The sequence below is a fragment of the Acinonyx jubatus genome, chromosome D4 (assembly GCF_027475565.1).
Source record: "Acinonyx jubatus isolate Ajub_Pintada_27869175 chromosome D4, VMU_Ajub_asm_v1.0, whole genome shotgun sequence".
NCBI classification, from domain to species: domain Eukaryota; kingdom Metazoa; phylum Chordata; class Mammalia; order Carnivora; family Felidae; genus Acinonyx; species Acinonyx jubatus.
Genome location: NC_069391.1, coordinates 39016573 through 39044191, shown reverse-complemented (window position 1 = coordinate 39044191; position 27619 = coordinate 39016573). Strand labels below are relative to the sequence as shown.

Genomic DNA, 27619 nt, shown 5'->3' with positions numbered 1-27619 from the left:
CTACAGCGCCCACCCTGGTCATCCTGAGAGGTGACAAGTCTTCCTGCCTGTCCCGCACCACTTACGTGTCCATCTTGATCTTCGGAAACTCATTCTTTAAGTATTAAAAAGAACATTGACTCCTTGCTTATGAATGTGGTGGTTTAGTTTGTTTGGTTTTGTAGCTGTGGTGTTATAAATTGTCTGGCACAACCGGAGTGTTTTCTCTGAGGTACAATGTCCACGCCTGAGTCCCTTCTCTTTCGGGTGGACAGGTTGTAGAATTGAACTTGAGAACAGTCGTGCCTTGCTGCAGTGGACCAAAAAGGCCTCAGGACAAAGTCGCTGTGACGGACATGAAAAAGGACTTTGAGAGCTGCCTTGGAGCCAAGGTAGGGTCCGGGAAGGCAGGTGGAAGTCTCCCCGACCCTGCCCCGTGCCCGATCTCTTAGTGCCCACGCTGCTTTTCACCCTCTAATGAGGAAGCTTCCTGAAGCCTGACGCTGAGGGCGTTCCTTCTCTATCCTGAAGTCCTCAGTGCCTCTCCCATTAGCCAAGAGCCACACAACTTCCTTAGAGCACTTGACCACCTGTGAACACAACTCATCCCGCCTTTTTAAAAGCATATCTGCTTTTCATATGACTCTCACTACACTGTCTACTCGACTAGCCCAAGCTTTTCTGGCCATCTTACGTCTTGTTCATGCCCTGCCTCCACCCACCTGCATCCGTCTTCACCTTCTGTGCATGTCCTAATCTATCAGCCCCTCCATAGCATGGCCTCACATCCCATAGCAGAAAGTCATCATTTGAACTTCTGGCACTTGGTCTGAGATGGCATCCATGTTCTTAAACCTACATTGCTGGTCCTTTACATTTCCCTTATTGGATGTCCCTTGTTGGACTATATGTTTTGAGTATAGGATTTGTGTCAGAATCACCTTTGTATCCCACAAAGTACCCAGCATAACATCTTGTATGCAGATTTTCAATGAACATCTTCCCACATGATGATTACGATATGTGGTGGGTTTTATCCTTGGGCCACCAGCATTAAACCAAATGTTCAGCTGTACTTTATTTGCCTTATTGATCATGATTAGTTGAATCTGACCAAGATGTATATATATACACACAGTGAAAAGTTCTCACTTTAGAAGAAAAAGAAATACTTTGGTAACCGTAATTTTAAAAGCAATTTTTAACAAAACATAAGTATGTCAGCTAGTGAATTCTGAAATGCTAGAGAAAAATTAAAGTTCTCTTTATTGTTTTTAAATATTTATAAAAGGCAGTCATAATTTCTGAATCTTGATCTACTTTGAAGTCCTATTAATATTTACTTCCTTCTCATCTCAAAAATGGAAATGCTAAAGCTACAAATTTAGTTTCAAGTTCATCTGATTAAACTCAATGACATTATTGTAGAGTTTAATGGATAGGAACCAAGGCCACTGACTCTAATATGATGGAAACTTAGAACTTCTTTTTTTTTTTTCTCCCCATAGCAAGGGTTTAAAGGATTCCAGGTTGCTCTGGACCATCATAATGACCATAAGACATTTATATATAATAATAGTGAATTCACCCTCACTCATGGTTCCGTGGTCATTGCTGCCATTACTAGCTGCACAAATACCAGTAATCCATCGGTGATGTTGGGGGCAGGTGAGTGCATTTGAATTGGTCCCCATGGTCATGTGGACGTGTGGGTGGAAATCTTTCAAGACACGACCCAGGGGCTTAACAGTTCTACATGTCCAAACGTTGTCTTTTACCAAGGCAGAGATTTATTGGCCCAAAAGTGTTTACACAGTAACTAGTGTCCAAAGCCAAGTATTTAAAGTAGAGTACATAATGCATACTAGTCTTTAGGATTAACACAGAAAATAAGTAGAAGAAAGCCAAAAAAAAAAACAAAAAAAAAAAAAAAACGAATTTTTGGTAAAGCTTAGAATCTTGTGTTAGATTCTAGAAGGAAAAACAAAAACAAAACCTGTTTTCATATCAATATCACAGACTATTCTCTGTAAAACCCCTATTGGGCCTTTTCATACAGTATTCTTCCTCTGTCTTTGAAGTGCTGTCAGGTGCATCTGACTTAGGGCACAGGCCACTGGTTGATAAAACTTCCTGGTCTGTTAGGCAATTCTGGTTAAGCAGTTAATATTGACATACAGAGTTTAATTAATAGAAGGCTCTTTAGTGGGAATGCAAGCTGGTGTAGCCACTCTGGAAAACAGTATGGAGGTTCCTCAGAAAACTAAAAATAGAACTACCCTACGACCCAGCAATTGCACCATTAGGTATTTGTCCAAGGGATACAGGTGTGCTGTTTCGAGGGGACACATGCACCCCCATGTTTATAGCAGCACTCTCAACAATAGCCAAAGTATGGAAAAAGCCCAAATGTCCACTGATGGATGAATGGATAAAGAAGATACGGTTTATATACACAATGAAGTATTACTCAGCAATCACAAAGAATGAAATCTTGTCATTTGCGACTACATGGATGGAACTGGAGGGTATTATACTAAACGAAATTAGAGAAAGACAAATATCATATGACTTCACTCATATGAGGACTTTAAGAGACAAAAGAGATGAACATAAGGGAAGGGAAGCAAAAATAATATAAAAACAAGGAGGGGGACAAAACAGAAGAGACTCATAAATATGGAGAACAAACTGAGGGTTGCTGGAGGAGTTGAAATCATTGTTGCACTCCTGAAATCATTGTTGCACTATATGCTAACTAATTTGGATGTAAATTTTAAAAAATAATAAAACTTTTTTTTTTAAAAAAAGGAAAGCTCTTTAGTTTCCAGTTGTTTATCATTCCCAAGAGTTCCTGTTGTGTCCAAAGACCAAGGTCATCACAGAGTTCTTTCTTTTTAAAGTGCACAAGTACGTAAGGAAAACCTTTGTCCAAGAATTCTTCTGTTGACACCTAAGCCTTTGTTGTGTGGATCGAACAAATTTCCTTAAGACAAGTCACCAGCTTGTCTGTAGCTTTTTGTGTCTTTTGACCCCCACTCCTCATTTCTTTCCAAATTCTATGAGATGTTCCTAAGAGAGCACCCAGTGCCCCAGTAATGGACTCTGTTACTTGCCAAAAATCCAGGGGCCTAGAGCTGGTGATTTTCTGCTTTAAAAAAAAAAACACATCTGAGGACTAGATTTTTACTCTACACTGTATTCCTCACCTACCAGTACACAATTCATATCCCTTTAAAAAGGGCCCTTCCAATTATAATTTTCATCCAAATAAAACGTAATTAGAAGGATTGCTTTCCCTCCAAAAGTTAAAAACTTATTCTGTAATATATTCCTGAATGTTTTTAAGTTTACTTCTTTAAAAAAAAAAAAACCCATCTCTTTCTTCGTTTTCATGACTAATTTTGAGTTTACTGCATACGTGTAAATGACTTTGGGCCAGTGAGCTTTTGATTTGTGCTAGGCAGCAGAACTAGAAAGCACCACGAATGGGGCTTTGTCAGGCGGTGGCAGGAAATGCAGACGGAAGGACCAGTCTCCTTCCTGAACTGTCCCTGGCAGCTAGGCTAGGTGGCCACCCTACCCGATGTTGGTGTTCACTATTTCACAGGATTGTTAGCAAAGAAAGCTGTGAATGCCGGCCTGCACGTGAAGCCTTACATCAAAACTAGCCTGTCTCCTGGAAGCGGTGTGGTCACCTACTACCTGAGAGAAAGTGGTGTCATGCCTTACCTGTCACAGCTTGGGTGAGGAAGAATTTTCTTTTACACATTGCTTTTGTTCTATTTTGTTCCACATGTATCTTACGGTGTCACCTTTTAACACACATCAGCCTATCTGATGGTATCTAATTAGTCTTGTCAGATGGTGAGTAGACTTCAGCCCTTACACTCCAACAGAGTAGGGCCCTCGTGTGGACACTTGTGCTGGTTGTTCATCATACAAGAGTGCCTATAAGGGCAAAGCAGGACTGAAATCAAGCCTGTGGCTTTGCTATGACACTTCATCCTTCTAGAGGAGAGGCTGCCATTTCTCAATTGACAGAGGTATGCTGTGGGCTAACATTGGCTCTGTACCTGAGAGACTGCCCTTAGGTATGAAAATACTTACCAGGACTAAAAATGTTTTAATTCCTTGGTGTAAACTAGTCATTTGTTACCAAATACAATTCCTCCAGTTTGCCCACTGTTCCTAATTTGGATGAGAAAGATTTTATCCATGCGTCTCATTAAAGTCAAAGTCCTTGGGATTATACAAAGTAGTAAATACAGAAATTAAATGGCATATGTGATTTCAACTTTTAAAAAATCTAGATCATTCTCTCATGGTTCATGGTTTTGAACCCCATGTCAGGGTCTGTGCTGACAGCTCAGAGCCTGGAGCCTGCTTCGGATTCTGTGTCTCCCTGTCTCTCTCTGCCCCTCCCCCACTCATGCTCTGTCTGTCTCTCTCTCTCTCAAAAATAAATAAACATTTTTTTTAAAAAAGTCTAGATCATTCAGTTGAACTCCTTTTTACAATTTACTCGAAAAAGAATTTATTTTATTTTAGTTTTATTTATTTGAGAGAGAGAGAAAGAGCAAGCAGGGGGCGGGGGGATAGAGAGCAACAAGGAATCCCGAGGAAGCTCTGTGATGTCAGCACAGAGCCTAACATGGGGCATGATGCCATAAACTGTGAGATCGTGTGATCTGAGCTGAAATCAAGAGTCAGATGCTCGACCAACTGAGCCCCCCAGGAGCCCCTCAAAAAAGACTTTAATTCAATGATCTCGAATGGATGAATAGTATATTAAAACGCTCTACCTGGTTGGTGAGTCGCATGTTGACTCTTAATCTTGGGGTCGTGTTCGAGCCCCGTGTTGGGGGGTTAGATTGTGCTTAAGATTAAAACAAAAACAAAAACACCTTTAAAATGCTCCTGAGAATGAAAGCTTTCTAGAAACAGTGCTAAACTTACTCCATGTGCTGCTGTTCTCCTTAAGTCAGTAGTCTCTAGACCTGTCATCGGGAGAGAGGCTCGCTGAGAATCATTGCGCACCCATGCTTCTCTCCTGGCACCTAGGTTTGATGTGGTCGGCTACGGTTGCATGACCTGCATTGGCAACAGTGGGCCCTTACCCGAAGCTGTGGTAGAAGCCATCACCCAGGTAAGTGCAGAGGAGCCTGTGGGGCTTCAGAGCTGTTGTCTCCTTTCATGAGATGTGCGACCAAAATGCCGGTCATCTCAGGATGGTCCGGGGAAGCAGGGAATGGATGCCATTGCACGTATGGTCTTCGGGGGCAAGCCAGCCTTACCAGCTGTCTACCTTGTGCGGCACATTCCTCAGCCGTAAATTGGAGATGATAATAGTACGTGCTGCGAGCACGGAGGTGATAATGGACGTGCCGGACTTTGAGTGGTGCCGGCACACAAGTGCCCGGTCAGTGCTGGTGTTGACTGCAGACAGCTCCAGAACTGTGTGTTCCTGCTAATCTGAAAACTGGCTCGGAGTCAGGGCTGCATGCAAACAAATCAACACTAAGTTGCATTAGTTTGATTTTTGTTCTGTAAATTCTGTAGCTTTAGGAAACACTATTTGGTTTGCTTTGCAAACATAGGTCAGTGTGGCTTCCTTGAGCTTTCAACTGTTAACAGATTTTCCCTCCTGTTCTCAGGCCCCAGGCGGCAAAGTAACCAGGATGCTGCCTTCTGACTGACCTGGGATTTTCTCATGACCAGAAATCATGTCTCTCTGTGTCTTTTGACCCAGAGTGTCTCCCCAGGGACAGCCATGCGTGTTCTTTTCCCCGCACCCAGAGGACCAAGTGAAAGAAGGGTTTAAGGAGCCTCCTCCATTGATGGGAAACTTTAGCAGGTGGTCTGAGACAAAAAGCCCAGGCAACCTCTTCTCTGCATGAACTGATTTTTCTCTTGCTGGACACAGGGAGACCTTGTAGCTGTTGGAGTACTATCTGGGAACCGGAATTTTGAAGGTCGAGTCCACCCCAATACCCGGGCCAACTACTTAGCCTCTCCGCCCTTAGTGATAGCATATGCAATTGCTGGGACCATCAGGATCAACTTTGAGAAAGAGCCACTGGGTAAGATTCCATTTGTGTGGTTACACTTGTTTGTTTGATTTTTTTCCCAGTGAATTTGAAAATCTTATTGGAGGAAAGTAACTGCTTTCATTAATAAATAATGAGGCAAAGAACTAACAAAGTTGAGAAGGAGTCTTTTCTTTATTCCCTCACACACAGGGAAGACCTACCTGAAATACACAAGAATTAACTGAAGGACAGAGATAACAAAAGGAAAGAAATAAGGGGCACCTGGGTGGCTCAGTCGGTTAAGCAGCCAACTTTTGATTTTGGCTCAGGTCAAGATCTCAGGTTCATGAGTTACACACGGGCTCCGTGCTAACACTGCAGAGCCTGCTTAGGATTTTCTCTCTCTCCGTCTCTCTCTCTGCCCTTCTTCTGCTCATTCACTCTCTCTCTCTCTGTCTACCTCTCAAAATAAATAGATAAATAAAACTTTAAAAAAAAAAAAAGGGGGGGCTCCTGGGTGGCTCAGTCAGTTGAGCATCCAACTTCGGCTCAAGTCATGATCTCGCAATTCGTGAAGTTAAGCCCCTGTCGGGCTCTGTGCTGACAGCTGGAAGCCTGGAGCCTGCTTCAGATTCGGTGTCTCCCTTTCTCTCTGCCCCTCCCCTGCTTGCACTCTGTCTCTCAAAAAACATAAATAAACATTAAAAAATAATTTAAAAAAATAAAAAATAAAACAAAAATTTTAAAAGGAAAGAAATACAAAAAGGCATAGAGAGCATGCTATTCTGGCTTCTTCCCTAGTTATTCTCTTTCTAGCTCCTGCTTTTATCTAACGATAGGCACTGTTTTAACATATACTCTGTGGAAACACATCTCACACAGCTCACCTTCCCCAAATTCGGACAAATGATGCTGTGTTTCCTTTCCCCTGGTGGTTTTGCTGTGCCTTCCCCAGTCTGTTCTGAGTAGATTAAATAATGTGAAAACAGTGCCCCTTAAATTAACTTTTTGGAAATCAAAACTAGAGCTATAATTGATCCTCATTATATGGTAGATTTGATATTGCAGATTTGCTTATTCACCAAAATGTATTTTAACCCCCAAATCAGTACTCACCTTGCCTCCAAGGTCATTTGCAGACACGCACAGAGGGGTGACAGCTTTGAGTCACTCAACGAGCGTGTTCTCAGCTGCATCCAAACTAGGCAGGGTTCCACCTTCTTGTTTCAGCACTCCTACTGTCAGCAAGTATCCTGTTCATGCTCTGTGTGGTGCCATGTTTTCCCACATTTTTGTGGTTTTGGCGACTGCACTTTTAAAAATAGTCCCCAAGCATAGTGCCGAAGTGCTGTCTAGTATACGTAAGCCCGAGAAGGCTGGGGTGTGCCTCGTGGGAGGTAGACTTAGTTCAGGCAAGAGTTATGGTGTTGCTGGCTGTGACTTCAGCGTTAACGCATCAACAAAATATATTAGATAGGGTGTCTTTAAGCAGAAGCACACATAAAGCAAGATTATGAATTGATCTGTTGCCGAAAACGTTAGGCTCGAGGCCCTCAGGGGCCTAACCCGCATCCCCTGGGGGCAGCGACTGAGTCTTCACTATTCAGTGTTTGCATGGATTTTACAGAATATTGCTACCATGGAGAACGGGATTTGACTGTATGTGATAATGAAAAGGGGGTATTAAATTCAGTTTTTCTCTAATAAACTTTTTTTCCCCCAGGGGTAAATGCAAAGGGACAACAGGTGTTTCTGAAAGACATCTGGCCAACCAGAGACGAGATCCAGGCGGTGGAGCGTCAGTACGTAATCCCTGGGATGTTTAAGGAGGTCTACCAGAAAATAGAGGTGAGGTCCCCCCCCACCCTGCCCCTACACGTTTAGGGAAAAGCCGTTCCTTTGTGGCCTCTCTGCAGACCTTGAGGCTGATGGGGTGGAAGCTATGGAGAGTAACATTTACTTCTAAAGATAACCAGGGAAGTGGTTCTCAGTCGTTTCTCCTGAGACTCACGTTTTTACAAAACCGCACACTCCCCAGATGTTCCCAGATTTGCTCAAGGCCCCAGATTTGGCAGTAGCTTCGGGAAGAAAGGCCTTAGGTTGTGTGTAATTCCTAGCCAGCTTGCCCTAGCCCACCCCCCCACCCCCCCAGACACCCTGGGTATTGTGTCAACTGTGGTTGAGGATCCGTGATGTCTACTAGAGTATGTCACTGAGGTAGAGGTGTAATGCACCCTCAGAATTATTTGGATGCTTAAAAAATTTTTTTAAACCCATTCAGTAAAAAGCCCCAAATTACCAAACTACTGAAATAAATAAAATTTTTGTGCAGTTTACAAACAGGGAGAAAATGTGTGGGGCTCGGTTTCGTTTTCAGAGACCCTTGGATGTTATTCTTTCTCTGCTTTCTGTGGTCGGGTACCTTAGGGAGTGCTGACTGGGTCTTGGGTTTGAAATAACAGAGCAGACTGTCTGGGGAGAAGGGTCAAATGGGGGGTCGTATTCATGCAACGTGCCCTCCCACGAGTTGCACATTGGGAAGTGGTTATGAGCAAGTTTGTTGGGTGTTGGGTTGAATGCATTTCTCCAAAGGCTGAGGTAATGACCCTGTGGAGACATTCAAGTTGATTTTAATGCATAGCAGCTGTCATTTGCTATCCAGTGTCTGTGTGACCTGGATGTCCACTTCCCCAAATTTTCAGAGAGCAAATAATTTCCCCTTTGGTACAATCTGAATTATTGCTTCATAAGCTAATACTTTGTATATGGATTAGTTTTCTGTTGCTGCCCAACAATTTATCCTAAAACTTAGTGGGTTAAAAGAGCATTTACTATCTTACAGTTTCTGTGGATCAGAAATCCAAGTGTGGCTTAGCCGGGTGCCTCTGCCTTCACAAGGCTCCAGCCAAGGTGTCATCTGGGGCTGCAGCTCATCTGAAGGCTCAGCTGGGAGAAGACCCCCTTCTAAGGCCACTCACATGGTTGTGGGAGGATAATGTGCCTCACAGGCTGTTGGGCTGAGGGCCTCAGTTCCCTGCCTACAGTTCCCCCCTCATTGCCTTGCTGGTGGGTCTCTTCACAGCTCACAGCATGGTACTGACTTCATCAGAGCAAGCAAGAAAGGGAGAGAGAGACAGAAGGCCGAGTCTCTTTATAACCCAATCTTGGAAATTAGTCACTAGGTTCAGCCCACACTCAGCAGGAGGGGATGGCTTAAGGGTGTGAATGCCAGAAAGGTGGGGGCAAGTCCTTGGAGCCGTCTTAGGGGCTTCCTGTCACAGTGCATATGTATTTTTAAGTTATTTGCCATGACATTGTCTTAGTATGAAGGAACTCTTTTGTATGGCTGGAATAAGAACTGTTTTGGGGTTTGTTGTATCGAAGTGGAGTTGACACACAATTACGTTAGTTTCAGGCCCCATACATCTCATTGCTCACCACAAGTGTAGCTACCCTGCATCCCCGTTCATCAGTGTTACGATACCACTGACTATGTTCCCCGTGCTGTGCCTTTCATCCCCATGGCTCATGCATTCCATGACTGGGAGCCTATACCCCCCAACCCCTTTCACCCCTTTCTGCCCATCCTTTCACCTCCCCTCCCCTCCGGCAACCATCAGTTACTTCTCTGTGTTTATCAGTCTGTTTCTGCTTTTTCTGTTGGTTTGTTCATTTGATTTGTTTTTTAGGTGCCACATACAAGTGAAACCATGGTATTTATCTTTCTCTGATGTATTTCACTTGGTGTACTCAGCGGGTGTTATGCTAAGGATGGTTTTTATTATACTCTTAGAACATACATTTTTTGCTTACATATTAAATATTCCTTAGAATGGAATGTGATTCGATTTGCTTTTCTTTCTTTTATCTTTTTGTATTTTTTTAAAGACCGTGAATGAAAGCTGGAATGCCTTAGCAGCCCCCTCGGATAAGCTATATTGCTGGAATCCCAAATCAACATACATTAAGTCACCACCGTTCTTTGAAAACCTGGTATGGCTTTTTTTTTTAATGTTTAACAAAATCAGTTTTCCAAATGGTTTCCTTATAAAGTGTACTTTATTACCCTGTGCCCTTGCTTTGTCCACCCATTCCATTGAAACCTCTACAAAGCCGAACGGATGATGCTGGGGAGAATCTTGAGAAGCTGGGATATTTGGCTCTATTGAGCCTGTAGCTTCTGTGTCTGGGGCTTCTGTGTGGCTGTTAGAGACACCCTGGGGCTCCAGTGCCACCTGGACGTAGACTCAGAAAAGTCTGCGGAACTGACTGTTCCGGGAAGACATCCCCAGGCCTGTCCTATTTAAACCTTATACTCAGAAATCAAGGGAGATCTTCTCTACAACTGATGAACCAGGAGCCCGTGACCCCCTGGGTGGGGAGAGGGTGGGAGGAGAAGTCAGGAATCTCGTGTCCTCAGCTTCTGAGCTCCGTGGATGTGGACACAAAGAATGCCACCTATGGCTGCATCCCTGTTGGTTTTGACAGAATAGTGCCCAACTTTGCCTCCCTTCAAGGGTGGGATGTGAGTGTTCTGAGTAAATTCACTTTACTTTTCTAAGTACCCCTGACAAAACCAAAAACACTAGAATTTTCTGTGTATCACTATAGGTCTGGCATCTAGTTCAGGTCCACAGACCATTGTTGTGACCATTGAGACTCCCTTGGTGACTTGCTAGAGCAAACCTGGGCCAACACTGACTTGCTGTATGCTTTGCTAGACTTCAGATATCCAGCCGCCTAAGTCTATAGTGGATGCGTATGTGCTGTTAAATTTGGGGGATTCGGTAACAACTGACCACATTTCTCCGGCTGGAAATATTGCAAGAAACAGCCCCGCTGCTCGCTACTTAACTAACAGAGGGTAAGTGTGAGTGAGGGAAAAAAAGACTAAAAGACAGAAATGGAATGAATGAAGCCAGTATTTCTCTTTTGAATCAGAGTCTGGTTTTTCACTGAACCCTGAGGCTTGAAAAACAGTCGCCCTTTCTGTTTGCTGCTTCCAAGCTTCCTTGGGAGATTCCATCAGCAAGGGAGGGGACCTTCCTTCTAATGTCCCCATGAGACCCAGCTGTCGTTCCCGTCCCAGCTTGGCTGCCGTGAGGGTATGGGCTCTGCTCTCTGCCTGCGTCGCACTCGGCAGGGATGTCACCTGAGGTGCGTAGCCAGGTCCTGGTTGAGAGGAGGAATTTCTGAGAACAGTGGCTGACACATCCATTTGCCGATCCTTCAGTCTAGACTGATTTTAACAGCTATTATACCAGTATTATCTCTTGTCCCCTAATACACCGATAGTAATTGGAGTCGTTCCCAGATCTGACTTTCCATGAGAATCATCTGGGGAGATAAAAATTCCGGTTCCTCTCTGCACCTCCTGAATCAGCTTCTTCAGGGATGAAGCCCAGAGCTGATCGGAAGAACAAAATCCAGCACCTTCTTCTTCCTTCCCTTTCCTTGCCCTTCCCTTTGCTTTCTTTTCCCTTTCTCTTTCCCTTGCCCTTCCCTTCCCCTTCCCTTTCCTTTCCCTTGCCCTTCCCTTCCCCTTGCCCTTCCCTTCCCCTTTCCCTTTCCTTTCCCTTTCTCTTGCCCTTCCCTTTCTCTTTCCTTTCTTTCCTTTCCCTTTCTCTTTCCTTTCCCTTGCCCTTCCCTTCACCTTCCCTTTCCTTTCCCTTTCTCTTGCCCTTCCCTTTCTCTTTCTTTCTTTTCCCTTTCTCTTTCCTTCTTCTTCCCTTCCCCTTCCCCTTATCGTCCTCTTCCCCTTCCCTTCCTTTCTCTTTCCTTCCCCCTCCTTTTCCCTTCCCTTTCTCTTCCCTTTCCCTTCCCTTTCCCTTCCTTCTTGTGTTTTGTTTTGTCAGTGGGAGAGGAAAACTGCCTTGCCCTCACCGCACTTGCCTGGTAGCTGACCTGTTTTCTTCATACATCCCCCTCCTACTGTGCTCCACTCAGTCTCTGCCTTCTCCTAGTGCATCCTATGGGACAGTCATGTGCAGAGCAAGACTATTCCATGTTCCCCAGAAATGTGAGTGTTGAAGGTTTAAGAAGATAGCCCACCTCTAGGGGAGGTGATATACAGGAGTCTATGTCAAGATTTTTTTTTTAATGTGGGGCGACTACTGTATTAAATGTACAGGAACTTTCTATACACAGACGCATATGGCAAGGTTTTAAAGGGATATGATTGTACTTTGAATGGGAGACAAGCGTCCATCAGCAAGCAGAGACAGGCAGGTGATATTCAAGAGGTGTCAGCGAATCCCTGCCCTTCCCCCTCATCCGTGCAGCTCAGTCTACACTGGCGATTGCCTTGTTTATCATATGTTCCAGGAAAAGCCAAACGCCTTTCTGCCTGATGGTTTGAGCTGGCTGTATTTTCCTCTTGGATCCTCTTCCCTCAAATAATCTGCCTGGTTAACTCCATTGCCAATTCAAGTCTTCCTCCATGAGGTTACCCTGCCCATGCTCTTGTTCTCTTTGCTTTGATCTACTTTTTTTTTTTTCCCTCTGTTATTAACCACATTCTAGTAACACTAATAGACAGTGCTCTTTTTTTTATTATTATTTCTTTGTCTCCACCTTTTAGAATGTAAGCCCTGCAGAGGCACAGATCTTAATCTGTTTGGTTCATCAGTGTACCCTAGGCCCTTTGAATAGTTCTTGGCCCATAACTGGTGGTCAGTAAATGTTGAGTGAATGAATGAATGGGAGAAAAGAATTCAACAGCAAACAGAGAAACAGAGATTGAAGCTGAATACAGAAACTAAGGAAACAAGCCGTGACCAATACTTTTTTTGATTGGTGATTGTTGACAATCTTTTGAGAATGGGAATCATAGGGAAATGAATGAAGGGAAATACAGTACATTCCCAGAAAAATGCACATATCCCCAGCATTCCAGATACAATTTCAGGAGTTTGTAGATATGCTCACCTACTCCTAAAGCCCATTCACACCTTCTCTCCATCTTCAAATTACATCTCATCATGAGATCAGATCACCACTCAGACACACTTCCTAGCATTTTCAGAAAAAGCCAGGGAGCTGATGGCTGTGTTAATTATAAGCTGTTGTCCCTGCCGTCACAAAGTGTCCTTTCACTGGGGCCCACAGACAGGATTTTTCTTTGATTTCAGGACAAGGAATAGCTGTTCTGCCTCTTCAGCGTTGCTCTGATTTTTATCTTATGAAAATCATAAACCACATTGCCAGTTGTGTGTCTGCCCAGCACACTGAGTTCGTGAGAAGTAGATCTCCTTCCTGTTAGTTTACAGAATGTACCTTGTGTTTCCCTCATTCTTGGCTCCACCTGACTGGCCTATACTGATTATTCTTTTTGTTTTCTTTTTCTTACCTATTTTTAATGTTTTATCTTTTGTGAAGTTCCCTAGGCTACCCTAATGAATAAATAAAATAAATACTCAATAGAGTTCCTCCTGGTTTTTTACCCAGATTTATAAGACTACAAGTTAACCTGAGGAGAATGTTGATTTCAGCCTTTCAGTGCCCCACTTCTGACATCTGCCTCTACTGTCCTCAGCAGATTTAGGAATAGCTTTCCTGCCTTGAAGAGCAAGGCTTATTAGATTAGAGAGCTATCTAGGTCTATGGTTTTTCTCTTGTCTTGATGTAAGTTAAGTTTCACCTTTGTTCTGTTCACTAAGCCAGCTCCTCTCCCGCTTGCATTATTAGCTTGACTCCACGAGAATTCAACTCCTACGGCTCCCGCCGAGGTAACGATGCCATCATGGCACGGGGGACATTTGCCAACATTCGCTTATTAAACAAATTTCTGAACAAGCAGGCACCACAGACTATACATCTGCCTTCTGGAGAAATTGTAAGTATTGTGTCTTCTGCTTGGTTGAGAGGCCGGCATTTGTCAGGCTCTGACTGAAATTTCATCAGTTCAGGTATTTGAGGAGGGAAATTCCAGGTTAAGGTCTCCAGAAGCTCTTTATCAAGAAGCACTGTTGTATGACTTTAATAGCATTTAATTTCACTCACCACACCACTAGAAAAAAAAGAGGGCCCGCGGAGGCCTGCTAGGGTCCTAATGGGAGCCATTTGGAGTTGGCCCTGTTACAGCGGGACTTGTTGAGCCACAGATGGGAGGCATGTGAGAGGTGGAGAAAGTCTACATTTTGAATCGGACATACCAGCTGTGGAGCGTTGATTCAGCAAGTTATTTTCCTCTCTGAGCCTCATTTTTCTGACCTGCAAAGTAGAATGATACCTGCCTTGTCCGGCTCTGAGGCTTACACTTAAATGGAATGACACATATAACGTGGCAGATACTCTGTGACACATGCCGTCCGTCCTCGACATCCAGCAGATACTGCAAAGCTGCTTGAACACTGTTTAAGTTACTTGAGAAATAGCCCTCCCGACTTACTTAACAATAATAGTAGCTAGTATTTATATGGAACTTACTACATCCAGGTACTGTTCTGAGCTCTTCGTATATATTGATCTATTAATCCTCATAACAACCCTCTGAGGTAGGTACCATGATTGTCCGTGTTTTAAGATCCCAAAAATGGATATTAAAACCTAGAGAGTCTGGCTCCGAAGTCGGTGTGGTCTACCGCCACCCATATGCCTCACTTGTAACAGATGATATTTTAGTAAAGCAGACTCTTCACAAATAATCACTAGTCACCAGGACCCAACACAGAGTCAGTGCCCAGTAGATACTTGTTCAGTGAAGAGCAGGGACGATAAACTATTCAATGAAAAAAATACAATTAAATGGTCGAATGCCCAAGAGACCAAGGGGGAAAGGCGTGCAGTTATAGACACTGGGAGGCCTCCGGTATACGGCCGTCCCAGTGAACCCCTCTTATTTTTACAAGTCCTGCCATGGCATAGAACTTCTGGTCAGATGTTCAGTGCTTCATCTGAAATAAGGAGACCGAGATGAACCGACATTTGAGCCAAGCCTTGAACCTGAAAGATAGACGTACACAAAGAACAGGGTGTAGGGAGGGAAAGAAGATAACAGAGATAATGCAGGGAGCAGAAGAAAACTGCAAGAAAAATACTGTCTTCTCAGAGTGCTGAAATGATTTTCTGTTGGCGATATAAGGTAATCAGAGGACAAAAAGGACTTTTCATAAAAAAATAATAATAATAAATATGGGCTCTTTTAATAATTAAAAAAAAAGCCCCTAAAAAATTTCACAGGAAAAGTTGGTTAGTTGAGAGAATCTCTCAGAATATAGAACAGAAAGACAAAGGAAAAATTAGAGAGAAAATATAAGAAAATTCAAGACGGAGATGAGGAGGCTTGGCATCTGACTAAACAGAGAGACTGAAAAGAGAGGAAATTATTCAAGAAGTGACACAAGGAAAATTCCCCAACTGCAAGATCCGACTCCAGATTACACCCCACATGATTACGGGAGAACAGCTCCAAGTCACATCATTGTGAAGTTAAGTGCAGCAGAGATAAGAAGAAGATCTACAAACTTCAAAAGCGAGAAAAACAGCTTATGTGTAATGTTCTGGGGATCAGAAGTGCTCAGAGCAACACTGGAAACAGACTGGTTTGCACCCCAGGATTCCATGTCCTATGTTAAAATAATAACATATTCAGATTCAAAAACTTTAAAAATACCCCTCAATCCCTGTCTCAGGAAATGACTTGGTGAATGCGTTTTACCGAGATGATCCCTCAAAGCCAAAAAGGGGAGATGTAGGATCCAGGAAAAGAAAATGCAAGGGATCCCCAGGACGTTGGTGAAGGAAGATTCTTCCATAACATCAGTGCACCACATCTAGAGAAGAATCCGTCTGAATTGGAATAGGACTGAAGCTCGAGGAGTTATCCCTCCATGGAAAGGATGTTTTCATTTTTATTTTTTAAAATGTTTATTTCTTTATTTTGAGAGAAGAGAGTACGTATGTGTGAGCGCACACACGCAAGCAGGGGAGGGGCAGAGAGAGGAGGAGAGAGAATCCCGAGCAGGCTCCGCACTGTTAGCACAAGGCTAACAGTGGGGCTTGATCCCATGAACTGTGAGATCATGACCTGAGCCAAAAGCAAAAGTCGATGCTTAACCAACTGAGCCATCCACAAATCTCATGGTTGGTGAGTTTGAGCCCCACATCAGGTCAGCCTGCTGTCCTCTCTCTGTCCCTCCCCTGTTTGCTGTCTCTCTCAAAAATAAAAAATAAACATTTAAAAAATAAAAATAAAAACAAATGACATACTTCCTGATACATTTGAATGTCCTTAGAGAAGATTTGTACTTTAGGCAGAGTGTTTGGGGATTCATTGATGGGTAGGGACACAGAAACAGATGAGTGTGTGTGCACGCACATACACACACACACACACACACACAAATTAATACCAGTGGGGATTTTTTTTAATTGCCAAGAAAAGGAAATCATAGTATATTACATGACTCAGCTATAAATAACATTCTCATAGTCAAAGTAATGCAAATACCAAATACTGACTTACCCAAAATGTCTGACATAATTCTATTGGGAGGTTGGGGAGAGGGGACCCTAGGGGAATGGTAGTTAGCCAAATCCCCATTGAAGCAGGAAATTGGTAGATAACAAAAATGGAGAAATGAAGAACTGGTGGTTTCAATATAACACTAGAGCCATAGCGGAACACTAGAAGAAACAACAAAATTTTATGTCCTCTTCTTTAGAAGACAGGGAGAGTGCAGGGAGCTGTTGCTGTGTAAGTTCCCCAGATTCCCAGAGCGCCATGTAGAACTAACCAGAGGCTCCAGCAGCCCGCCAAAATAGTAATTTGTGAAAGCTTACTTCGGAGTTTGATTATACACCTTTCTAGAGCTTCTTCTGAAGGAAACACTCTTCTGAGGGATTTTTTTTTCCTTAAGTAGCCAGGAGAAACAATTGTTTCATTACTTAATCACGAGCAATGATATCACATGTCTTCCTGAAGTCTTGGCTCCGCAGAACATCCAGAGTGCTTGTGAAAAACACATGAAATTGTTTGTGTTAGATGTTTCTCATGTACACTAAAATATTAGTCCTCTCCTGTCCTTTATTGATGGAGGCTTCTACTTCCTAGTGTCTCTGCCTTGACTTCCATGTAGAAAGGTGGCTAATAAAAATTTGCATTTTTTATGATTTTAGAACATGTTGCCTTCTTTGTGTTTAGCTACCCTTCCCAAGGGACCATGACTGAGTCTCTGAGTCAAATCCCAGGTTTAGCTGAGATTCTCTGTTTTTTAAGCTTTAAAATAGTTTAATCAGGGGTGCCTGGGTGGCTCAGTCGGTTAAGTGTCCGACTTCAGTTCAGGTCACGATCTCGCAGTCCGTAAGTTCAAGCCCCACGTTGGGCTCTGTGCTGACAGCTCAGAGCCTGGAGCCTGGCTGGGACTCTGTGTCTCCCTTTTTCTCTGCTCCTCCCCTGCTCGCACTCTGTCTCTTTCTCAAAATAATAAATAAACATTCAAGACAATTTTTTTTAAATTGTTTAATCAGCGGAAGAGGGGAAAAAAAGTCTGATCTTTCCCTTTTTTTCCCTTGGTGCCTTAAGATTAGAATGTTTTTCTAAAACCAGGACAACAACTAGGCATTTCGGTTAAAAGAATATACAATTCACCGGTAGGGGTAAATAGATGGAGTTAATTGGAAATTTGTAAATCAGACAACTGATTGGTTGAGTTTCTGTTGGCTTTGTGTTGACATGGGCCACTGAAGATCCTTCTGACCCTGCACTTACCAGGTGCCACTGCCTGTGTCCACACTCTGTGCCTTTACCGTGTCTGTAAAACCTTCCTTTTCTCTTCCTCAGCTTGATGTGTTCGATGCCGCGGAGCAGTACCAGCAGGCTGGCCTTCCCCTGATCGTGCTGGCTGGCAAAGAGTATGGCTCGGGCAGCTCCCGGGACTGGGCGGCCAAGGGCCCTTTCCTCCTGGTGAGTATGATGGAGAGAGATCCCAGCAGGCGAGCTCAGGAAAGCGTGTGATGTTTGTGCAACTGCTTCTTGGTGGACCTGGCTTTACCTCACTCAGTAAAGGGTGACCTAGAGTTGAACTGGTTCCTTAGATCGGTTATTCATTTTCGGGAGACCATGGATCTTTGGGGTGTCTGTAGAGCAGTTGGGACGAGGGTCTGTGAAGTCTCTGAAATTCTGTTGAAAAGGGTGTATGTATGTCTTTGTTTTGTAGGGAAGAATTTCATGGTTTTCATGATTTTCAGTTTGAGGATCAGAAATGTATCTCAGGCGGTTGTCCCAGGAGCGCAGTAAGCCTGGGCGGCTGATCCTGTGTTGTCGGTCAGGAGGTTCACAGAAGGGGAAAGTAAGCAGCCTGCACTTTGGACACACGCGGGAGTGCACGTTTTTACAGTCGCTTCTCACTGCCCGTGAATCAGCTCGTAGACTCCCAAGGGAAAAGGCAGCGCTCTCTGGATGTAGACAGGCAGCTCTTTAGAACCTTCTACCAATTCAGGGCCTGACCCTCTGGCGGTGTCCCCATGGAGGGGCCGTGCAGGGAGCAGGCAGCTTTTACCTCCTGAGCATTTGCTGGAAGAGCCTTGCAGCTCAGCTTTAATTCTCGGGGTTGGGTGAAACGCCATAGCCAGTGTCAATCCAAATGATTTGTGGCTCCAGCAAATTAAGCCTTGGGAAGCACTAAATAAGTTGACATCCACTAAATAAGTTGATGTCTATGGTAAAAAATGTGGTGTCTGGCAGGCTGCCCTCCAGAAGTCCAGGATAATGTGTTTGAACATCACACCTACTGTGTTTTTTCTTTTTTTTTTTTAATCCATCCTTTTGCTCTGGCACGGGATGGGGGTGGGGGGAGGATGTTCTCTGATTACTTAGTAATATATCAAAAGCCTGCCTTTTTGAGAAGCTGCTAGAAAGAACCAGAGAAATGACAGAAGAGGAAAGGGTTTTAGGAAGAAGGCTGGGAGCTGGTGGTAGAAATGAGACCCGGTGCAGCACGCAGCCAGAGAGGGAACCGTAAGAGCTGGCGGAGGGTAAGAGAACCGGCACGCAAGGGGCTCCTAGGAGCCTAGACCTCTGTACGGAAGGCTCCAGGTTCTGGCAGCCCAAGCCGGGCTGCTCAGCAGTGCTGGGCTGTGCTCCCAGCTGAGGGGGCCGGACGACTGTGGTCTGCGGTGCCGCGCGGCCCTTGCCGGGAGCTAGGCACGTGCACAGGACCACCCCCCTCCTAGTGAATACGTGTACGTAAATCCAGACGGAATATCTGCTGCTCTGAAGAACCTGTTCTTCCTCTATACGCTCATTTTTAAATGTGGAAACGCTTGTGGGATTTTTAAATATACCTATGCCAGGATCTCATGCCCAAAGATTCTGGTTTAGTTGCTAAGGAGAAAGGCTTGCATGTGGGCATTGTAAAAGCCTGCCCTGGTGATGTGAATATGTGGCAAAGTTTGAGAACCAGTGCTTTGTGTCTACGGCTCCCGCAGCTTACAAGAATCACTAGCTTCCTCCCCTCCATGCTCCCTGCAAGAGGTCCTGATCTGGGGTAATGCCTAAAGAACCTACATTTTTAACAAGTTCCCAGAATGCTCCTCATGCAGGGGGGCTTAAAAGTATACCCTAAAGGGGCACCAGGGTGGCTCAGTGAGGTAAGCGTTCGACTCTTGATTTCGGCTCAGGTCATGATCTCAGGGTCGTGAGACTGAGCCCCGAGTCGGGCTCTGCACTGGGTGTGGAGCCTGCTTGAGACTCTCTTTCCTTCTCCTATAGCCCCTCCCCCTCAAAAAAAGTGCACTCTATGTATCAAGAGCCCGTTTAGGGGTATCTTAATATTATATTACAATTAACTAATATTTAAGAGTGGGGTGTTCTAGTTAATCAAGGATCCTGGCTTATTGAGCACTGCTGTATATTGCCACTTCTAGTTCGCTAATACAATGTACTTTACAGGAAGTCTTAATATGAAGACTGTATTCAGTGCAATTCAGTCCTTGAAACAGGAATTGTAAAAGCAGCACATCATTTACTTTCTCGATAGTATGTTCTGGAAGTTGCTTTTTTGGTTAAATCTTTTGTGTCTGCACCTATAGTAGCAAAACCCCAGGGAAATAGAAGAAATGATTATGGTGTTTTGTGGTAGATTCCAGATAACAATGAAAGTTTGCTAAGAGATGTTGTATCACAAAGCAGCTAAGTGTGTGGTCAAACTGCATGGGTTCCAATACCAGGTACTCCGCTGACTGCGTGGGTAAAGGGGGGACAATAATGGCCTCTACCTCCCAGAGCTGGCGGAGGGCGGATTGAGAAAATCCCTTCAAGTGCTTGCACGTGGCCTGTACTTATAGGCAGTTCAGACTATCTACTGTGTTATTTATAATTAGAGAGCAACTTTATGTAAACAACCAGTTGGTACTTAGAATTTAGGTGTGAGAAGACTTAAGAAGCCTTTTGTAAAGTTTCCTTGTTGCTAAAGAAAACTAGAACTGTGTCCAAAGTACTGTCTTGGCTCCTCAGGGAATCAAAGCCGTCCTGGCCGAGAGTTACGAGCGCATTCACCGCAGTAATTTGGTGGGAATGGGGGTGATTCCCCTCGAATATCTTCCTGGGGAGACTGCAGACATCCTGGGACTCACAGGGCGGGAACGATACACGATCATCATTCCAGAAAACCTCAAACCACGAATGAAAGTGCAGGTCAAGGTAAGCTGAGCCTCTCCACACCGGGCCCAAGTAAACAGGGCTGTGTGTTTATAATCAATCCCGTCAGAAGGAAAGGAGTAGAGTTTGGAAGGAAGAAAATCACTCAGTAGGACTGCAGGGAGGATGGCAGCTGTTGACTGATCACTTACTGCTTGTTTATGCGTGTGGTCACCATCACTTCCTTTCTTACCCTCCAACCAGCCCCGCTGTCTCCACTGTGGCCCAGACTCACTTAGCCCAGAGAGGGGTCGGGGGGAAGCTCAAAGACCGCACATTGTCACATTACCCAAAAAATACCTTTTTATTATCAAAATGTGAACAGACACACCCCATCCCTGAGCCTCACCCCAGGCCCCAGATTTTGATTAGCCCAGAGGTAAAAACGACAGCTCCCTATGTGAGGTGAGGCCAAGTGCCCCGCACTGCCTACGGGACCACCTTAATGAGACTTCTCCTGACCCGCAGCTCCCAGAGAGGGTTTAGAAAATACCATCCAGGGGCACCTGGGTAGCTCCATCTGGTAAGTATCCAGGTTGGGCTCAGGTCATGATCTTGGGGTTTGTGAGTTCCAGCCCCACACTGAATGCTTGGGGTTCTTTCTCTCCCTCTCTCTCTGCCCCCACATTGACGTGCGCGCATGATCTCTCTCTCTCCCTCTCAAAGTAAAGAGAGAAAACGCCATCCCGAACATCATTAGTTGCTGCTACCCCAGGAGACCTGGTTCTCTGTTGCCTGTCACCGCCATCACTCATACGCCATGATGCTTCCCTGTGCAGAGAAGTCCACTGGGGGTCTCGTCCAAATGCAGCTTCTGATTTCCTGGGTCTGGGCTGGAGCCCGGGACTGCACGCGGCAGCCCTGAGGACAGGGTGGGTGGGCGCCCCTCCCTGCCTAGCCTCCTCCCTCACTGATTCTCCTCTGCTTCTTTGTCATCACAGCTTGACACCGGGAAGAGCTTCCAGGCCGTCATGAGGTTCGACACCGACGTGGAGCTTGCTTATTTCCACAACGGGGGCATCCTCAACTACATGGTTCGCAAGATGGCCAAGTAGGTCACCTGCACCTGGAGCTGCACCAGGAGGGAGCAAAGCGCCACCGGCCGGCCGGGCCCTTGGTGCAAAGCACCCCCTCCACGTGTGGGCCTCCCCGCAGGGGTGCCGCCTTGCACACATGCACGTGAGCACGGACGTGTTCTGGTGCCATCCCTCCAGGCACAAAACGAGCAGTTTCTGCATTCTCTATTTTTGTGAATCTTTGGCTCTCTCTCTGGAATTTGGAAGCTCAAGTGGTGGCAATGTCAGTAGTGCCAGAAAAGGAGAACTGAGCTTGTCTTTAAGGAAACTGATTACAGGATGTTGATTTTTTCACTGTCAGCCTGATAAGTCTTCTCAGAAGGCGTCGCCTGTCCTCGTTCCTGTTCGGCTCTGTTCCCCTCTGTTCTGTGAAACCTTTCCCTTGAGACTCCCTGGCCTATGCATAGTATGCCAGAGTTAACTGACATGGGTAGATGAGAACTTTCTCCCACTTCAGATGACAGTAGTGATTGTGACTCCCCTGCCCCCTTCTTCCTTCAGAGCAGATGATCCAGACAGCTTGGATCAGACACTGACGTTTTTTGATTATGTACCTTTGGATGGATCAACACTAAAGAAATTGTGACATTTTTCTTTTACTGTCTTCAAAAATCGTCCCCAGAAAATTTTTCACTTAAGAGGAGGACTTTGGAGGTGGTTTTGGAGAGAGACTTAGAACATTTGTAATTTGAAGAAGAGATTAAATCTATTTTCAAGCAAAACTTTTTGACTTTGGAATTGAATTCTGTGGTGTGTGTGTGAGGCTTCAGTCTGGGCCTGTTTAGAGCAGAGCGAGTCTCAGGCTAGCAGCATCCTGAAGCCTGGGTGACGTTTAACCTCTCCTGCTTTTACAACCACATCCGTGCTATACAGGTGAAATGGAAGAGTTGGGGAACCAGGATTTCTCTGCCCTGGTTGGGAGCAGACAAGAAGCTAGTAGGAGCAATAATGTAAGCGTGGTGAGCAGATCATCATTTTTTTATTTTCGTGTCCTGTAGTTTACGTCCTTATTGTCATTGACAGCATTTTGGGGCACATGTCTCAGCTGCCATAACAAAATATCATAGACTGGGTGGCTCAAACATCAACAATGTATTTTCTCTTTCCTGGAGGCTACAAGTTAAGATCAAGTTTCCAGCCACTTCATTTTCTGGTCAGAGCTTTCTGTCTTTCCTTTTGTGATGTTTGAAGGTTTGTCTAAGCCATTTATGGTCCTAGTGAATTACAACTAATCTGAATCTGTTTTAGAGAATACTTAAGTTATTACAGAGCCTACCTGTCTTGAACACAAAATACCGTGGCCTACATGGAAACAGCAAAACTCATGCAGTTGTCCCCATGTCTGGAAAACCGCAAACAACTCTCAGGGCATCAGCAACCTTGTTTAATGACACAAGAATGCCACTTGAATACATAGTCTGATTTTTTTTAAGTGGATAGGACAGCCAACTTTATCTCCTCAGTTCCATCCAAGGAACCTGAGAACAGAGTCCAAACTGTTGACCATCAACTATTACTACAAAATGGCTTGAGATGACCATTCAAAGGGAACAACAGCACGGGTTAAGGAAACAAATTAATAGGGCAAGATGTACAATAAACTATAAAAACAAATCAATTTCTCAAGAAGTACTGTATCATCTACATGCTCCTATTACTAAAAGTTGTCCTACAGAATTTTAAGATTACATGCCACACACTGGTACATGGAAAATATGAGTAACTACTATATCTATGTATATGAATATTTATCGAACCCTTAGAATTATCAGCATTTAAGAGATCAGCATAGAGGAATCAACAGCACAGACTGGGACAGAGCTAACAGAAATAGGAGCCAAGAGGGGGTTCCAGGAAAGGAGTACTCAACAGGGCCAAAAGCAGCAAAGAGATCAAAGAGAGAGAAGGCCTAAGAAGTGCCCGATGGATTAGGCACTGGTATTAACAAGAACAATGTCAGTAGATTAAGGGCAAAAGTCAGTTTACAGTAGCAGGTTAAGGAAAGAAAGGGAAGCATAGAAAAAACTTTCAACATTTCTTTCCTTCCTTCCTTTAATTCATTCATTCATTCTAATGTGTACCCAGTGGCTACTGGATATTCATTGGGGATCAGTTGCAAGGGGAAGGATAGGAAAAGAAGTTGAGGCTTTTTAATTTTTCCCAAGTACTTAAGAGCTTTATTGGCCTACAGAAAGCCATAAACAGAGGGTAAAGTTAAGTGATAGATAATTTAGTTCAATACAAGCCTTGGGCAAATACCTTCACAATGGTACAAGCAATCCATGATGGTACCCACTGGGGCTAATTTCTTCAGTCAGGGTCGGTCATCCATCCCCTGTAGCTAAAGAATGAGGCACCCAGGTCATTTGGGCATTTCCTTAGCATCAAATGGTATCTTCTCAAAATGAAAGTCCTTCCACTTTGCATATAGTTTCTGAGCTCCAGTTGCAATATCCTCCACCACAAAACTTTCTATTTTTATAACTGGAATCTCAAATATCTTATACTTCACATGGATTCCCCAGTCATGGCTGCAGTTTGGTCTGGCACAGAAGATCTTTGCTCTCTTCTCAAAATATCCAAAGCTCTTTGGTTTGGGGTGTAGTTTACTCACAAAGCACTTCCTGAAAGCATCTCCAACCACAGTGTAATGGCATTCCTACGGATGAAGGGATTGAATAACAACATTAAAACAAGTACAAAACCGTGACTTAAAAAAGCTCCACCCTAATCTGAGATGAAGAGCACGTAGGATCCCACTCATTTTACAGATGGGGTAAGAAAGAAATACACATTCACCTGAAGGCCAGACCAGAATCCACGCGGCCTGACTCCCAGTTACACGGGTGGAGATGAGGGTGGGGGTCAGGGTACAAGTGAAGTGACGGGCCATCTCATGAAGAGGAGGACTAAGAAGTTTCCAGGGAACTGAGCTTCTGAAAATAGATACCCTTTATTGATTCAGAAACAAAAGGGAGTATTTATTGAAGATCTCCAAAGACTGAATTCACCTGCCAGGCAAAATCCAAAGGATACAGAGAAGAACAAAGGGTCAATGTGGATCTGAAGAGGGTTGGGGACTAAAGGGTTCAGAGGCTCTGCCTGTAGTCAACTTTAGAGTAAACCTCAGAAAGGCCACACTGTACAGAACAAATGCAGACCCCAACACACCAGCCCCTCGGGAAAAGTCATAAAGCACCATTTCAACAGAAAAATCACTCAAATTGGAGCTGAAGGGACCTTTTATAGCTAAAGAAGCAGACTCCTAAAGGCATGGGAACTTGCTAGTGTCACCCCTAATATGCTTCTTGCTCAGAGGGACTGATTAGAGACTTCAGCTTTCTGAAGCCCAAGGAGAACCCTGAAAACTCATCATCTGAACGAGCCTCCCCTTTATCAGCAGCAATGGAGTTATATCCAACTTTTGTCTTTAGACATTTTTGTATCCAAAGTTTTATCCAAAAGTATTAGGGAAAAAAAATTCAGAAAACTAACCTATTTTTTAAAATGAGATACTTTGTTTTCGTTATAAAAGTGATTTGTATCCCAAAAAGAAAGTTTAGAAAACATAAAATAGTAGAAAATATCACAGAATCTCACTGCAAAATAGTAATGCATTTTAGATATTTCCCCTAGTCTTTTTTTCTATACAAAGTTAAATTTATTTTTTTGTTGCTGGTAGTGATGGTGGTATTATTGCTATTATGTCACACTGCTATAGTCCTAGCATATTTCCAATTTTGTATCCTTGTTATTTTTCCCACTTCATTAGTTTGTAAGAAGTTTTTCATTATACATAAGCTTCATCATTTTGTTTAATAAACTTTACTTCGGAATTATTTTAGATTTACAGAAAAATTTCCAAGATTATCCAGAAAATTCCTGTAGACCCTTCACCCAGCTTCCCTGAATTCTCACACACCATAGTACATTTGTCAAAACTAAGAAATTAGGATTGGAACATTACTATTAACTACAGATTTTACTACTTTTTATAATAATATTCTTTATCTACCCTAGGATCGAATCCAAGATACCCCATTCATTTAGCATAACCATTTTTAATGGCTATGTAATATTTAGTTAAGTGGCTTCTTTTTCTTCTTTATTGTTAAGGATTTCCTATTAAAACTTGTTTACCTTTTTAAAAATACATTGACTAGGGTCATGAAAACAATAAAAATAATAATGTCTGACTATAAATATCTCACCAATAGTAAGCTTTAATTAGTGCTAAAAAATGACCCAGTGCTCTTTGTTAAAAAGACTGCTTACCTCCACCACTCTGATATCAACAGTGTAACATGCAAAGGCTTTGCACTTTCTGCAGAGCAGTTTTTTATTTTCCTTATCAGGTACAGGTTCTACTTTTCCTTGACTATCCCTGATGACTTTTTCTTGAATCTGTATCTGGAGAACCTACATGCAAAAAAACACACGCAAAAAACAAACAAACAAAAAACCCCACATCATCAGTGTAATTTGTGTACAACTAGGAGGTATATATATATATACACATATACGTGTATGTAATCATTCATTTATATACAACTTCCATGAACATACAGTACCTGACTTTGTTTATTAAAAAAAAAATCCCATAGATTATTTTAATGGTTCTCCTAATTCTTTGTTAGTGTTTAACTGTGACCTCCAATTAGTCTTTTAATTTTTTCATCAAAGATGCTCATAAAATACTAAGGATGTCCATAAAATAGTCATCTGAACCATGCTTTCTACTTTAGTAGTTGGCAAAATCTTTTAAATCCCTCACAAATAAACATATGATATATACTGTTTCAGGCATGACTACACCCACTTGTAGAGCAGAGACCCATCAAATGGAACAGCAGGCAGAAGAGTCCCCATCATCTAAAAAAATTTTTTTCTCTCCTCTTCCAACCACAGGAGAGTATTGTGGAATTACAGTAAAGTTAAATGTATATATAGTATGTCTGCCTTCTATTTCAAACCTCAGGACATGGCTAAGTATAACTAAGAACCTGGACATGATGGAGAAAATAAACCTAAGAAGATTCCAAAGGTTGAAGAGAGGATGGCAGGCAGCTAGGAAACACATGGTAGAACAACATGGTGGTGACTCCCTGGGTTTTCTTTTCACCTCATATATCCAGACTAGGGGCTGAAGAAACAAGCAAGCAGAAATGCCTATGGGCACAAATAAAAAATATCTCAACAGAAGCCTACTCTCTCTAGCCAAAGGACCTGGAAAGGCACAGCCTAGCAAGCCAAAAAACTTTCAGACATTAACTGTTCTACTCCAAACATCACAGAATAAAACAAAAAACTACGGCCTAGGGGCGCACCTGGGTGGCACAGTCGGTTAAGTGTCCGACTCTTGATCTTGGCTCAGGTCATGATCTCACAGTTCGTGAGTTTGGGCCCTGCATCGGGCTTTGCGTGCTGATGGCGCGAAGCCTGCTTGGGATTCCCTCTTTCCTCTCCGCCCCTCCCCCACTTGTGCATGCACACTCTCTCTCTCTCTCTCAAAAATATATAAAAAAATTTTTTTTAAGTTTATTTTTGAGACAGAGTGAGTGTGAGTAGGGGAGGGGCAGAGAGAGAGAAGGAGACACAGAATCCCAACTAGGCTCCAGACTCAGAGTTGTCAGCACACAGCCTGACGCGGGGCTCAAACTCATGAACCATGAGATCATGACCTGAGCCGGAGTCAGACACTGACTGAGCCACCCAAGTGCCCCTAAATGTATGTATGTATGTGTATATATGTATACACACACACACACACACATATATATATATATATGTGTGTGTGTGTGTAAATAACTAACCTATTTTTAGGGTGGCCTCACCCCTACCCATGCTAGCAAAGACTGAGTGGGGCACCAAAATTTCCACTTGCAAAGCTGTAA

General features: G+C 43.6%; 2 protein-coding genes across 5 annotated transcripts in view; one reads left to right on the top strand and one right to left on the bottom strand.

Moving 5' to 3' along the window:
• ACO1 (aconitase 1) overlaps nt 1-22447 on the top strand; it is a 65871-nt gene extending 43424 nt beyond the window's left edge. Inside the window, exons 10-21 of the mRNA XM_027039276.2 lie at nt 255-371; nt 1488-1647; nt 3590-3725; nt 5044-5128; nt 5906-6062; nt 7735-7859; nt 9900-10004; nt 10733-10875; nt 13698-13845; nt 17794-17916; nt 20467-20652; nt 21591-22447. Of these exons, the coding sequence (XP_026895077.1) occupies nt 255-371; nt 1488-1647; nt 3590-3725; nt 5044-5128; nt 5906-6062; nt 7735-7859; nt 9900-10004; nt 10733-10875; nt 13698-13845; nt 17794-17916; nt 20467-20652; nt 21591-21704 (1599 nt within the window). The 3' untranslated portion in view covers nt 21705-22447. The remainder of the gene's footprint in view (nt 1-254; nt 372-1487; nt 1648-3589; nt 3726-5043; nt 5129-5905; nt 6063-7734; nt 7860-9899; nt 10005-10732; nt 10876-13697; nt 13846-17793; nt 17917-20466; nt 20653-21590) is intronic.
• Nucleotides 22448-23088: 641 nt separating this feature from the next.
• The window catches only part of RIGI (RNA sensor RIG-I), a 38712-nt gene continuing 34181 nt past the window's right edge, over nt 23089-27619 (bottom strand). For all 4 annotated transcript variants that reach the window (XM_015073475.3, XM_053205008.1, XM_015073469.3 and 1 more), the window contains 2 exons: nt 26001-26144; nt 23089-24384 (listed from right to left, as the gene is read on the bottom strand). In XM_015073475.3, coding sequence (XP_014928961.1) covers nt 24088-24384; nt 26001-26144 — 441 coding nt within the window. In that variant the 3' untranslated portion in view covers nt 23089-24087. The remainder of the gene's footprint in view (nt 24385-26000; nt 26145-27619) is intronic.